At 35.2% G+C, this 16,217-nt stretch overlaps 1 protein-coding gene across 1 annotated transcript in view; it reads left to right on the forward strand.

The window, feature by feature from the left end:
* Positions 1-16,217, forward strand: part of LOC109109278 (protein Aster-B-like) — a 111,478-nt gene that overhangs the window by 32,974 nt on the left and 62,287 nt on the right. Inside the window, 1 exon segment of the mRNA XM_042774820.1 lies at positions 11,110-12,264. Coding sequence (XP_042630754.1) covers positions 11,861-12,264 — 404 coding nt within the window. The 5' untranslated portion in view covers positions 11,110-11,860.

The raw sequence follows: 16,217 nt of genomic DNA on the forward strand, positions 1-16,217 counted from the left end.
TGCAACGTTGTTCTGTAACGTATGCCCCCGAACATCGCTCATCATCTTTGACTTTTGAAACATGCTATAAAACTTTAGTCTAGTTTATTTCCAGCGCTCATAAAGTTGGTTAAACTCATAAAGCATCAGTCTGACACGTTAATGGTCCTCCGGTGTCTGTGGGTAAGGGTTAACAGTCCAGTGTGAGCGGCGTTGTGCTCAGCATGCGCTCGGTGCGGATAGGCCCCTGCACGGTGGTCTGCTAACGGCTCGTCTCGACTCCTCCTCCGGGCAGCAGTGATTGCTCGCCGGCGTGAGCTCCCTCCTCCGCGGCCGTGACGGGAGTTCAAACAGGAATGAATAATGGAATGAATGCGCGATGTGTTGTGTCTAAAGTTGCGGACTTCACACGGAGTACTAAAACCGCGTCACCCTGCGCAGACAGATTTCAGTTTTCTCATTTTGCCATGATTTGACATGAAGAAACGGACTTTTAGTGAGTTTTAATATGTTGCGACTCCTTTTATGCGAGCTGTCAATCATGGCATCTGGAACGTGCGCGCGCTGGACTTCTCGGCAGGTAAGGGCCAGTTAGTTTCAGTTTATTTTCTTCACGATGTTTAACGTCAGATTTGCTCAAGATGCTTTGGAGGAATGCACTTGAGTGCATACTTGAATAGCAGAGATTTAAAACGCAAAACTAAGCTGTAACAGGCTACTGTTGTGGATATGTGTAAACTTAAATATAAGAAAGTTGTGGTTAGTGAAAGTTTCAGTTGCCATGGGTTACATGAGAGTGCATTGAACAGATTGTAACAGTGATAAAATCAGATGGGGCCACAGTCTGGCTGCAGACTCACATGCACTGTCAGCCCTCTGTGACGTCACGTGCGCTCAATGCCAAGGAGCGGGAAATGTTGCAGAAGTAGTCATTTTATTTGCATATATTTGTGCATGAAGCAGTTCTCTGGAATACTTGATACTGATATAATAATATCTCAATGCCAAGGAGCGGGAAATGTTGCAGAAGTAGTCATTTTATATAATATATATATATATATATATATAATAATGACCGAATACTGACTGAATAATGTCTTAACAAGCTGGTTTTGATGCAGCGGTCAGAAGTTATTTACATACTTAGCAAATTAAATTTAAAGCAGTTGGTTCATACCCTTGTGAAACACAAGTACACTTCTGCATACTTTTAAAAAGAATACTTTTTTATGGAAGTTATATATTTTAAAAGTATATACTTAAATGTAAACTGCATGTCATGTTTCAGACACTTGCATACTATTTACAATTAAATGAAAATTAATTATATTTTGGCTTTTTTATTGAATGCAATTAGTAGAACTTAGTGTATTATTATTATTATTTTTTTATTTTTTTTGGTTAAAGTGCACTGCTGAATGTACTGACAAGCATTTATGATAAACTGGAAACAAATATGAAAATATACTGTCTATGTTGTTTCTACATTCATTTGAATATTGAATGTGAATTATTGCAATATAAAATTATATTTAAAAACTTTAATGTTAGGTGGGATTAATCGTGATTAGTTTCAAAAAAAAAAAAAATGTGTGATTGATTACTTTTTTTTAATCAATTGACAGCACTAATATCAAAATGTACTCTATGTACACTTAAGTGGTTTTTATTTCATTAAAGGTAAACACCAACGTTTTTCCATATTGCACTATGTTGATTTGTTTTGTAGCAGTCTTGTCCATCACAGTGATTGTGACATGATCCCAACACCCAGACTTTGACTTTAGTGCTTCCTGGTTTGAGACCAGCAGGTTTAAGGGGCCAGATGTTTTTGTGTCATCCATGTTGTAGATGAAGAAATGTTATTTTGCTTTTTAAATACAGCAAAGATTTGTATCAGAATATCTCAGTCTCAGCTGGGCTTCTTCTCAGCTGCTTCTCAGATTCTCAGCTGGGCCTCTCTCTCTCTCTCTCTCTCTCTCTCTGTATATCTCAGTCTCATCCCCTCTCTCATCTCTCTCCCTCTCTCTCACACACACACACACACACACACACACACACACACACACACACACACACACACACACACACATTCACACAAACACTCAGGCTATTGTTGCTTTTGTAACATTATCTTTTCCCAGCTGTCGACTGGCACATGGTAATCTCCCTGTGTGTTTCACTCCGAGTTGCAGAGCTGTGTGTGTGTGTGTGTGTGTGTGTGTGTGTGTGTTTGTGTTTGTTTGTTTTTTTGGGTGTGTGTGTGTGTGTGTGTGTGTGTGTGTGTGTGTGTGTGTGTGTGTGTGTGTGTGTGTGTGTTTGTGTCAGTATGTGTTTATGTGAGAACAGGTGTCTGTTCTAATATAAAAATTTCACTTGTTGGATTTGTGTATGTTATGCAGCTAGATGCTAAATAATGCTCCATCGGCATGTTGTTTGAGATATTGATGAAATGCAGAACAGTTTTGAAGTAAACCTGTTTTACAATACACTCTTGGAAGCAAGTGGCCATCTCTGCTCCACAGGAAATGTCTGTAGATGGATCATGTGTGTCAATCAAAACTCTGCAGCCTGCTGTATTTACTGGATGAGTGCACATGAAAGGCATTACAGTGCTGTAACTTCCGCTACACTTACCAGTGAAGTACACAGCTACTCTTCAAAATCCCACCGGCAATAGACATATCAGCAAAAGCTGAAAATCACTGACAGGATTTCTCAGGAGACCTACAGTATTTCAGTGAAAACTGTCAGGTAGAGGCATTTTCTGTGTGCTCTTCCATTAAAATCACTTACAGCAACTTTTATTTAGAGTGCTAACTGTATAAATGAGTTTGTACATATTTTGTGTACTGTCGATAAAGAAAAAAATAAAGAACTAGCTTAAAAAAATACAAATTGCTATGCATTTATGAAGCAGTCTTGCTTGACTTTTTTTTTTTTCATTTCTGTAGCAACAAGAGAGTAAAATATATAGATAAAGCATCAGTTATACTTAATACACATCCTTTGCTCTTCATGGTATTGATGTGTAGTTGGTAGCAGATTTCCATATCACATTAATTGCTGATAATTGATTATCACTGTATTGAATAAAAAATGTACAAAAACAGGTTGAAAAAATAAACTATACAAATAAAAAAAAGAAAACATGAGCATTTAAATAAAATAAAACTGTACACAATAAAAATGTATAAGTATACAAATGTTTCAAACACAACCATAAAGAATAAAGGTGTTGATTTATTTTACAGTCCTGTTCTACATATACATGCTGTGTACTTATTATAGTAATTATTACTAGTGCTGTCAATCGATAAAAATTTACAAAAAAAATAGTAATTTCGCAATTAGTATTAGTTTTTAAATATACTGTTATATTGCAATAATTTCACGTTCAATCTTCAAATTAATGTAGACCTGACTCACTGAGCATCACTGATACCAATAATACTGATTGTCTGTATAATTTTTTCCTAAAATATTTAACCATTGACTATAGCCATTCAACATTACAGTATAATTGAGAGCTATCAATTTTAACATTTATTAGACTTAAAAAATAAATAAATAAATTTAAGTGAACTTAAAACAATCTTCACATAAACCGATTATAATAAATGTTATATTTACCTGTGCCCTTCAGCAGGAAATATACAAATTTGAATAAAGTTATCAAACACTAAATTCTAAATTAAACACAGATGAATTCTTAAAGCTACAAAAGTTATTGATTTCCTCTTAATTTTCTTTTGTTCTTTGATGAGCAGACATCACAGCAGCTGGTTATTTTGGCTGCTTTAAGAGCTGCTGCAGCTGAACATGATGCGGATCTGACACACATCATATTTTCTCACAACTCTTAACCTTTTCTGACCCACTTCAGGTCTAAAGTCTACTAATGAGCTGATGAGTTGAATGGGGTGTGTTAGATGAGGGAGACAGTGCTGCTGCTCCAGGACAGTCTTGAAAACCACTGCATTTTTAGAGACATGTTCTTAAATGTGACTCATATAACAAATACTTACATGCATGCACAGTTTCAAGGCAGCATTAATTGCCTTTTTGGTAACCTCATGACTTAACTGACAACATAACTACGACACTGCATGCTCGTAGCTTCTTTTGGGCTTTAATATGAAATGATAAACAGCGTACGTCGCCGCATTCCCTCATCAACCTGTACTCGAGTGTGCATCTGACAGAAAAAAATAGAAAGAGACATGTTGTACATTAAGAGGGTGACCTGACTTAGTTTATGAGTGACAGTGAACATGCCAATCGAAACTGCGCAGACCTCATGGGTGATTATGCACTGGATAATAGTACAAGCATAAATTAAAAATAAGTGTATATGGTTACAATAGTTTGCACTCATGATAAACTGCACAGGATGCTGGATTTACGTACTCTACACGTGCCAGATGTGTTATTTGTGATCTTGTGAAGATTTGCTACTGCTGGACGGAGGGGGAGTGTGTGTTGTGTCTGGGACTCTAGAGTAAGAGTGAATCGATCGTTTCATCCGCACATCCGCTCACACACAATGCTGGCCTGAATAAAGGAGCAAATGAAATACAAATGTCCTCGTCTCAGCGTCTGCATCTTGCTGGGAGATTTTCCAGGCCATCTTGTTGAATTTTCTACACACGGCAGATGACATAACATTAAAGTAAAACAGAAATGAAACTATCTTGGAGGGGAATGAAGGAAAGGACGTTTGTATCTGGAAACCTATTTCCTCTACGCATTATTGAACAGATATACGGAAACAAGCACTGTAAATCATACAAGGCAACATGAACAAAAGTGAGGATGTTCTTCTTGTTTCTTTAATACCCGTTTTTTGGACTTTTACATTATGTATTTTATTTTAATGTTTTACAACATTTTGGCATGCTACATGTATGGCTGTCAATTTAACACATTCATTTAGTGTGATTAATTGTACTAAACAATTTTGCCATTGAAACAGTTCGCTTCATGATTTTGCACATTCCACCTTAATGTTATTTGTGAGTCAGCAGTCTTATACAGTAAGGCTGTATATTTCTACAGCCTTACTGAGAGCAGACAGCATAGAAGACGTTCAAACACAGCTAGAAGAAGAACAACAGAAAGGAGCACAATGCAGATACCTTAGATAAGTTTCCCAAAATTCTCATTACTTTAATGTGTGAATGTTTTACTTAATATAATGAGAATTATCCTGAAAAATAGTAATGAAAATCATCTGAACATGATTTTTATTATTTATTTATTTATTAAACTCTCTTTGAATAAAAGGCATTACTACAAATACTACTACACATAAATTATAATGTACAAATATTAAATTATTATATTATATATATTTTTGCATGTGATTTGTTCATATTACAGTACAAATATATAATTTACAAATTATATCTTATATTTTTTGCATTACAATTTTGACTGTTTACAGTACAAATATTATATTTACAATTTATATTATATAATTATATTACATTATATCTTATGTTATATTTTTGCATTAGAATTATGGCGGTGGAATTTTTTACATTAGAGCACAAATAGTAAGTTACAAATTATGTTGTTTTTCACATTACAGTTATGAGATACAATTTTTCACATTACAGTCCAAATATAATAATTTACAAATTATATCTGTTATTTTATATTATATGTTTTTTTTGCTTTACAATTATGACATTTTTCACATTATAGTAAAAAATATTATAATTTACAAATTATTATATTATATTATATTATATTATATTATATTATATTATATTATATTATATTATATTATATTATATTATATTATATAGATTTTTTACAATTATGGCAATATGCAATATTTCACATTATGGTAATGATAATTAGTGAAGAATGTCTGTAAGTGTAATGAAAATAATTTAACAATGATCAGCATTTTGTACAGTTTATCTTCAGGTGGTCTATCTGGATTTTAATTGAAGAGTTTTGTGTTCAAACGTTGTTTTACGCTTCCTGGTTCATATTCTCTGCCTAGGTTCTGGCACATGTCCCTTGTGTCTGTATACTTCATGTCTCATCTTACATCAAACACTTTCTAATTATAGCATTTCAAATGAGTAAAGATGAGTAGCCCTCTGTATTATACAGCAGTTGCCCTCACACTAAGTCAGTGGAGGGAAGGGGAATCCTGGACTGCTGGTGTGCAAGTGTTTGGATCTAACCAGATTACAGTCACATCTCTATGGGTGTTACAGCACATCAAGCAGAATGTAGTTTCTCTCCAGCCTTTCATCACACAGCCCCTCCAGCAATCAGAGAGAAATCTTCCTCAAACTCCTGCTGTGAGTCTCCACAGAGAAAAACACGCCTGCTGGTTACGAAACAAACCTAAATCGCTCATGATGTCGACAAATGCATTAATGCATTTAAGCAATTTCAGGCACAGGTTTTGATCTGAATCTGTGATTGCACTCTAAATGTTACTAGAGTTTAGAAGGCGACAGATAAAATCAAAGTGAAGAATGAACTGTCAGCTATTCAGATGATCAGACTGTTATCAGTGTGTTCTATATTTGTTAATATATTTTCTTTTTGTGAGTTTTTAAAATTCAGTGTTTGATTAGATAGATGTGAATCCACATTTGCAAACTTTAGTAATGTAACATTACTGAAAACAAACAGTTGTGCTCCTGAATGCTTGTAATCATGTAGGACAGGACTTTACTTAACTTTAGCTTTGATATGATTGGGGAATTTTGTTTTTCCTCGTCCACATGACCTTGGTTGTGTAAAGCTGTTGAAGTTATTCTGTTCTGATGAAGGATATCTGTAATGCGAGCTGGTGTCTTCATATTCTAATTAACAGCACTCTTCAAATATCTCTGATCCCAGCAGGAGGATCGTCTCTCCTTTCACTGTAAATGATTTATATGGAAAATATGGAAAATATTCATTTTCACTGGGCTTAAATGGGAGGATATGATGTTTCGATAAGTCCTTCATATGAAACTTTTTAAACATCCATACTAGCACGCAAAACTAAGCATTTAATGCATATTTAGAACACATTTTAACTCTCCTGTTCATTATTAAATTAGTGTAGTACAGTACAAGTCAATAATATTTACTTGAAATAAATAATAGTACATTTGTAATGTAAATATCTGCTTAAAATTAACATTGTCAAGGTTTAGCATATGAGCACATACAGTAGATGTCATTAGCATCTGGCTTGTAATTCCTATTGGCAATCCTTCTTGAGGTTTTATATATACAGTATATATATATATATATATATATATATATATATATATATATATATATATAAACATAGGACAAACTACAAGTTTCGATACAGAAAACGTGTTCCACACTTGGTCTTCATGTCAACTTTGATACAAATCTTAATGTAATGTTTAAGGGAAATTTTTCAGTATATGACTTGTTAGATAAACAGAGCAAGTCTGTGATGTTATTTTGAGAAAGCTGTTACAAACATAGTTTCTGATTGCGTTTGCATGTCTATTTTCATATTCATCTTGCCTGTAGCAATCATATTTGCATGTTTCAGGCAAAAGGAAGAGGAATTTATATTCTGTCCTTTTGGTAAATATTTGACAGTTGTATGTTCTAATGCTAAAAAGACTGTTATTTAAGTATCATTGAGATACTATTATAGTTTATTAATATTATAAATGTCTTTTATATTTATATTTTCATTTCACAGTTTTAGTAATTTTGTTGTGCATTTTCTAATTTTTGTAATTATTATTATTATTATTATTTTAGATACTGTATGCCTATATAGTTTTTAAAAAGTTGCCTTGGCACGAATAGAATAAAATAATAAATGCATTTTTAAAAGTTGTTTTATATATTTTGCTTCATATTAGTGTAACTTTTATTTCATTTCAAGTAACAAAAACGTTTTATGGTTTTAGTTTCAGTTAAGTATAATACTCCCACTGTGGATGTGTCCTTTGGATAGTTTTTCTGAGTAGTGGTTGACCGATATATCGGCCGATTTTTGGCATTTTTCAAATATCGGCATCGGCCGATAAGTTTCTCTGCTTGGCCGATGTGTTTGAGGCAGGACTTTTATTTTGACTGCTGAGAAAGGCAGCGCCTGAGCATACAGTGCTCACATTCTCCCTCTTGTTTACTGTCGTTGTTAACAGTTCTGTCTAATACGGATATAAGTCTGTCTAATAATCAGATAGAACGGTTAAACAAAGGAATTAATGTATACAAAAAGTATTATAACGATGGCTTTTATATTATTAGTAATAGAAAGGCAAACATTATAATACTTTCTCATTTGCCGTCAGCATTAAGCAAATACGCATTTATATGATTTAAACAAATCTTTTAATGGCTAATGAACATTTAATTTACCTTGTAAACTTAGTTGAACCCATCTGTGAGATCGTGTGAAGTGTGCATTTTTCTCCAGCATGATCATGTGTTCTCTGCGTGACGGTCGGTCTGTGTGAATTGAATGCGTTAAACATTAAACTCTTGATTTCAAATTATGCTGTGCTTTTTGCATTTGCCCAGTGTCATATTAATCTCATTTTCTCTGTGTGCTGTATGTAAAATGAGTGTTACCCTGGCTTTATTTGAAAAATATGATTACAAAATCAACACTAACTTCCCAGAATACTGAGTGCCCTGTTAGTTACAGTGTTTACTTCCTTTTTAATTATATTTGTATTAAATATTCATTTGTGAAAAAATGCTTTGTCATCTAAAGTATAAGTGTTTATTTTACACATTTATTTTTTAATCCATTGTCAAATGATTTAAAATTTCTTAATATATATATATATATATATATATATATATATATATATATATATATATATATATATATATATATGCTTTCCAAGATATCGGCATCGGCTGTCAAAAAAAACAATATCGGTCGACCACTATTTATGAGCGTCTTTCTTTATTCACAAACCTTCTACAGCTTTACTGGAGATGAACACCAGGATAACTCAGGATAAGAGATCATAAATATGACAGCTCCTCACCTCTAGTTCACACGTGTTCTAATAATGAGAATAGCGTGTGTCATTCTGTTAATGAGAGCAAGGAAGAGAAGCTGGGTTATGTTGCTTTAGCCTTGACACAATGACACAACTTCTCATTTCAAAGTAACCCAATCCTGTCATTATCCGTCAACATAACAGTTTGCTCACAACCTGACAGAGGCTTCCTGCTGTTCTGCAGTGGAGAAATGTGGAATGGTATTGTTCAACGTACATTTTCTCCTCTCATTTGTATTTAGCATATTGATCTTGTTGCTTCATTTAAAAACAAAAATCAGATAAACTAATCAGAGACTGATGTTTGTTCTTATTATTTGGGGTATGGCCTTTGGTGTTGTCTTGTGTGTTATAGGCCAGAACAGTTTAGTGGAAGTGATTGTTTAAATATTGGATGTCAGCTGGATTGTATTTGAGTTTCTCAGTACTAGGTCAGCGGTCAGGGTGTTTATATGACTCTCGTTGGCTCCTGATTACTCTAGTCAGGCTTGTGTTTGCACTATCTGGTTATTTATTGCTCTCATCTTTAGCTAAACACTGCCCCTGTAGTATAAAATCGTTTTACAGTTTGTGATGAATAAACATCTCTAATGATTTATAGTAAAGCCACAGTGTTGTGCTTTAAATCTAGGTGCTTTTTGCAGTTTGAGGTTATTCCCAGCACTTTTCCAAAGCACAATGAATACCCTGTCATCATTTACTCACCCTCAAGTCAGTTCAGTCCATATGGCACTCTTTCTTCTGTGCAACACAAAAGGAGATATTTAGCAAAATGTTCACACAGCTCTATTTCATATGATTAATGTGAATAGATACACTAAAATGCTCCAAAAAAAAAAATCCAAATTCTTTTGAAGTGACATGATATTTTATTGTGAGAAACAAGCTGAAATTTAAATAACTGACTGAAAAAAAATCCCGTTTGCCGAAGCTGTATAATCTCTTTCTCAGATTGCCTACAAGACATGCAAGAACCAGCTGTGTTCAGAATCACTAAAATCAAACCATATTCTATTGGCAGCTGAAGTAGACAAGAATTTTTCAGACAAAGCTGTCATATGGCATCAAAAGACCCTTATTTATCTTTAAATACACCAAATGTTATATGTAAATAATATACTTTAATTGTGAACTAAGTGCAGTGTTTTCAAACACTTAATTGCATGTTAGTTACAATTAAATGTAAATAGTATAATACTTTAAATTAAATAAAAATGCAATTAGTTGCAACTTAAGAGTGTTTTCTGACCCACTTAGTATGTCTTTATATGTAATTTCACATTTACTTCTTTAAAAGATAGGTAGAATGTACTGCTGAATGTAAACTAAAATATGCTTCAATATATTTTTTATTGAAACTTGTAAGTCGTGCATTTAAATATATTTGACACATTTGTTATGAAGTTGCAATTTAGTACATTTAAAAAATATAAACTTTGAACGTGATATCGAATAACATACTACAAATTTATAACGTGCTTTAGTATGATAGTCAGCACATCAAAATAAGTGTACTTCTTTAAAGGATATAGTCATGTGGACTTTCTGTGATGCTTTTCGTCACTAAGTCCCCATTCTCATTTATTTAAACTATAAAAAACTAGCATGAACATGTTCTGTGTTGAGCAAGAATGTCTTACGGGTTTGGCAAAACCTTAAAGTTTTTAGCAAAACATTTATTTATTTATTTAATTTTGTTTGTTTGTTTGTGAACAATTCTGTAGCATGCATAACAGACCAAAAAAAAAAAAAAACTTTTTTTAATAGTATTGAAACTGATAGAAAGAATAAATGAAATCTGGATTTTTTATTTTTATTTTTTCAGTTCATTCAGAGATCCCAGTTCAGTGTGTGGTTTCAGTGCTCATTCAGATGAGTACTGTATGTATGTATGTGTGTGCACTCTCACAAATACTGTGCTTTTTTACAAGGGTTTTTTGTTTGTTTTTTTGTTTTGTTTTTTTGCTGATTCATCTGTGTGTTTGGTGGTGCATCTTGCTGGGTCTTGTGTATAAATGTGTGCTTGTGGCTGTTTGTAACTTTGCATGCATTTTTAACAATACCTTTGTGTTTACAACTTTACAACTTCTGTCACCAGTGTCCCAGTTACCTGGCATCCTATCACCTTACTCTAATCTGTAGGCTGAAGGCACCGTATGTGCCGGAAGACTGAGATGCAGAGCATTGTGGGAACAGCAACCTGAGGAAAGTGACCAACTCACAATTCTGGCTCCAGACATTACCATCCATCCTCAGAATTGTTGTTGGATAACCAGACTGTACTCAGGAGAGATTTTCTAGCATCTTTAACAAAAAACACACAGGGCATTTCTATAGTCTGAGTGTTTATGCTTGTGTTCATGTGTGTGAAACCGTCTCGGACCTACGGGGAGTCCTGGAGTACTGTTACACTGATAGCTACCCCTTATGCATGTTTTATCTTCAGGGAGGAGAAAAGAGCCCTCCTTTGTCATCTAATACCGCTGTAGGCCACACATGCTCCCATCATTTTCACTCACCTCCACCAGTTCATCCTCCCAAACACCATCAGGTGCTGGTAATTGTGCAGCTACAGTAAAACAAGAAGAAAGAGTTCAATCGATCATCAAGAAAGGACTCTGTGAAGAAATCAAACACCTGTTCAGCGCAGGAGTGGATTATTCGGCTTTTGATCAGACAAGTCTTGGAGGACTCGTGATCAACTTAACACCTCAGTTTCCTCTTGAATCTTTAACCCGGACAGCTCCCCGGTTAGCCTCTCACCTTTCCTGGTAGCGGGGAAGTAACCGTAGCGTCTCTGTTAATAATCTCACCGGTGATCACAGAGGCAGGGGTGGTGAGCTCGGAGCATGACGGACACCCTTCGACCGCCGTCCCTCCAGGTGCACGTCCCCCGGGACGAGTCCAGCCATGGAGAGGAGGAGGGCGGTGGGAGCGGAGGCGGTCCCGACAGCCTCGTCTGGTCCAGCTCGTCCACCCCCACCCTGCGGCGCCGACGGTTTAAGATGAGACGAATGAAAAAGCTGCCCAGCGAGCGGGAGCGCCTTGAGAACGGGCTGCTGCGGCACCCTGGATCACACTCGGCTTCCAAAGAGTACCTCCAGCTGCCCTCCATCGAAATCACGCCATCCAGCGACGAGGACGCGGCCTGGTCGAACAGCTCCACCCCAAGCGCCTCGCCCCGGCGCAAACGATTCCTGCTTCGAAAGTGGCTGAAGGTGCGAGAGAGGAAGAAGCAAGGCAGTGAGAGCAGGTTGGTGTTTCAGACATGCGCTTCAGTCACGTCACATTTGGTGATTTCTAGCAGCAAGTAGTCTTATTTTGGGATGGCTTGCTTGTTAAGTTGCTGCAGAGGGCACACTGACTGTTGAATTGAAAGATTAACTTGCTAAATGCGATAGTTTTGGCCAGTGGTGGTTCTGGGGTCACTTTGTTGTGGTTTATTAATGATAATGAGCAGCCCACAGTAGATTATCCCATTTATTACATGGCTGCTTAATAAAAAAATTAGTTAATAAACCAAATTACCCGCAATGCCTGCCCAAATGCTCCAGCTGGAAAAGAGAGACACAGTGGAGTTACAGTCTCTGCCTCTCTTGATGCTTTGACAGTAATTTGCACTAGGAAGTTGAGAAGCCACAAAAACTGATTCGGCTGGGATATTAAAAACAATATTTGTTTACCTCTGATTATTTGCATCATTTCGTATCATGTTTCATATGCAAGCTGTGTGCTACAGCTACGTACTGTATTGTAGCTTCAGTTCTAAGCAGAAAGCGAGTCCTTGAGTAATGTACTTATATCCGGGGTCTCCGGCACGCTGTGCTGTAGGTTGCTTTTAACAAAACAGGACTGCTAAACGGAAAGTAATAAATGTTTCTTTACAGGAGAGCCCGTAATGTAATTTAGCGGCACAAATTAAATGTTGTGGCTCATTTAAAACAATGAGAGGAAAAATTGAATTACAAAGTCTGTGTTGCCTGTGTGAAAGAGATGTCCCTTTTAAGCTCAAACGATTTAAGCCCAGGTTTTCATAAAGTATAGGAGAAAATGTGAGTTAAGGGAGTCAGAGAAAGTGTGCTGTAGAGAAGGTGTAATAGCACTGGTGTTGCATCTGGGTGATTTCAGTCCAGACTGCTTTCTTTGATTATAATGGGAGCAATTTCTTTTTAATGCATCATGTGTACAGCATAGGTGCGGTGAAACTTGGTGCATTAAATGTAGAATTCAACGGATGTGCAGTCACAAAGTCACAGATGTGCAACTCTTCATACAGTATATATTACAATACCTTCATTTATTATGCAACTTTTCTTTTAGTCTTTGATATTTTAAATCAGTATCACAATTTCAGCAGTGCTACATGTAACCCTATTAAGGATTTTTTTCCCCTGCTTTAGTTAGTTTTATATTTTACTGTCACCACATCTACAGCTGATGCTAATTATTTAGGCCATTCATTATCTCATTTTATCTTATTTTATCTTATCTTATCTTTTTATTTTATTTTGCTGTTATTGGGTTATGTTCACGTGTTGTGGTTTTGTGTTTGTTAATTATAGCAGATATGTGCAAAGTTCAAGTCAAGACCACCAGACAAACCTTCAAGGTTTCATATTAACCAGATGATAAGATCAGATCATGTTAATATGGTTGAACACTGGAAACATGAGACTCAGCATTGTGCTCACTGACCTTTAGACTGAAGCTAGAAGAAGACTACATCAACACAACCCAATATTCTTATTTAAATTTCATGTTTGTTTTTTTTTTTTTAAATAATGTTTTGTTCATTTTGTTCAATGTGTGTGTGTGTGTGTGAAACTGTTAGTGATGCATATATCATCCACAATAATGATCTCAACCACCCAGAATGCTCTCACCTTGCATCATTTGTACTATCATCATGACTGTTATGCTTCTTACAGTGAAGTGTTCTGTTATTTTTCTTCAGTGTAGATTCACAGGAATGTATAGAGGCTGACTCCAACATCCTGGCAGCTAGTTTTCCACATTAAAGAATTGACTATATGAAGGATACAGTAAATTAAGTAAAGAATTGAAACATTGAGCTTTTGTTAGCACCTATTGTCAATACAACCGCTAGATGATTTGATGAATCAGCCTCGAGTTCTAAAGTTGTTAATTACCAGTCTCTGATACGCTAGTACTCTAAATATGATCAGCAAGACATATAATATCACTTATTATGATCATATAGGCCTAAGTATCGTCATTCTATTTTTAGAGATGGGACATAGACATGTGATTTGAAAGGCGCTGAATGCAGACGCACAGCTGTACAGTTATATAATACATGTCAATTATAGATGAAGCAAAATGCAAGTTATTAATCATAAGAGGTTTTAAGACTGATTTGATGGGTTGAGTATATTCTTTTGATTTGAGGGTTGCTGTATTACAATGCTGGTCCCAGGTTATGTGTGAAGAAGTGCTAAAATGTGTTTCATAAATGCCGCTTCAGATAAAAGTGTCTACCAAATGCACAAAGATAATCGTTAATCGTCAAGTTACTGTAAAGAAACACACACATTTTGCTCTTGAAATGACCTGAAAAATTAACACTCTTCCAACAAAGTGTTACATAAATAACAGGTTTGTACTGTTTATAACAGTCGTCCCTTTTTCCATATGGTGTGTTGTTGTTGTTAGCAAATACACTACTCATAATTCATTATATCAGCATAAGTGTTTACATTTTAATGCATTTAATAAACCTGCTCACATGCATTTGAACACAGCATTTTTCAGATTTGTACTCAGAGCTCAGAGACTTAGTGGTAGTTCAGATCATTTTGCTCATGCAGCATACAAAACGTAGCCTTTTAAACTCAGATTTTGCAGCATTTATTATGTGTTGCCAAAGCTATTGCATGACTTAGATTTGAAATGTGGCATGCGAGACACTTTGATGGTGTTTTCACATCCATTTTAAAGCTTGATTGCTTCAGTTCCCATTTATTGTAATGGAAATAAGACAAGCATATCTTTTGAAACACTACAGAATTTAAGCTCGGGTTCATTTACAGCCAATATAAGCACAGTAGTTAAGGTATTCCTTCTTGTATCTCACTTGATTTCCTCATCTTTGTGTGCTATTCTATAATATCTGAATCTGGGTTCAGTAAGGTCTCTTATCTGGGCTTGTGTGTGCAGTGTCTCACTGAGATGCATCCAGATCTTTCACAGTCTGCCTTGCTCTGATAAGAGCTTCTGGTGCTATTTTAAGACATGGGGACCTAAAGTGTGCACCTTCCAGCTGAGAGAGTCCGTGGATGTTAATATTTCAGATATAAGAGTTGTTTTTTTCACTGCAGGAGGGGAGTAGGTGTAAAACTGTTCTCATAATGCAAGGTTAAAGTCCGTGGGAAAGCCTTAAACTGAGTGCTTGTTTAGTGAGCAGCTGATTGGAAGAGCTGCATGAATTTATATTTATTTAGATTATTTCAAAATATCTACATCTATGCACTACCGTTCAAAGTTTTGGGTCGGTAAGATTTTTTAAAATGTATTTGAAAATTGTCTCTTATGCTCACCAAGGCTGCATTTATTTGATCAAAAATACAGTAACTACAGTGAAATTGTGAAATAGTATTACAATTAAAATAACTGTTTTCTATTTGAATATGTTTTACAATGTAATTTATTCCTGTGATGCAAAGTTGAGTCTTCAGTGTCGCATGATTCTCTTTAGAAATCATTTTAATATGTTGATTTGCTGCTCAAGAAACATTTATTATCATTATTAATGCTGAAAACAGTTTTTGCTGCTTTATATTTTCATGGAAACCGTGATACTTTTTTTCAGGATTCTTAGATAAAAATGAATAGAAAGTTCAAAAGAAAATATATAATTTGAAATAGCTGTCGTTTTAACATTATAAATGACTTTTATTCTCACTTTCAATCAATTTAATGCATCCTTCCTGCATTAAAAATATCATTAATCATGATCCAACCGTATTAACGTTGAACATATTGCTAGTCCTAAGAGGATATACATAAAGAATGTGTTTGTATTAAAAAATATGAGATATAGAATGGTGGGAAAAACTCAAGGTTATGAAATGCGAGATGAAGATGCTGCAAAAGACTCCATCAAACAACATCCATCAAGCACATGTTTACATAGAAAAAAACAACAATGGAAAAGCAGTGCAGTGGAATGAAAAACCTGTAAAGAAA

Source organism: Cyprinus carpio, chromosome A18 (genome assembly GCF_018340385.1).
Source record: "Cyprinus carpio isolate SPL01 chromosome A18, ASM1834038v1, whole genome shotgun sequence".
NCBI classification, from domain to species: Eukaryota; Metazoa; Chordata; class Actinopteri; order Cypriniformes; family Cyprinidae; genus Cyprinus; species Cyprinus carpio.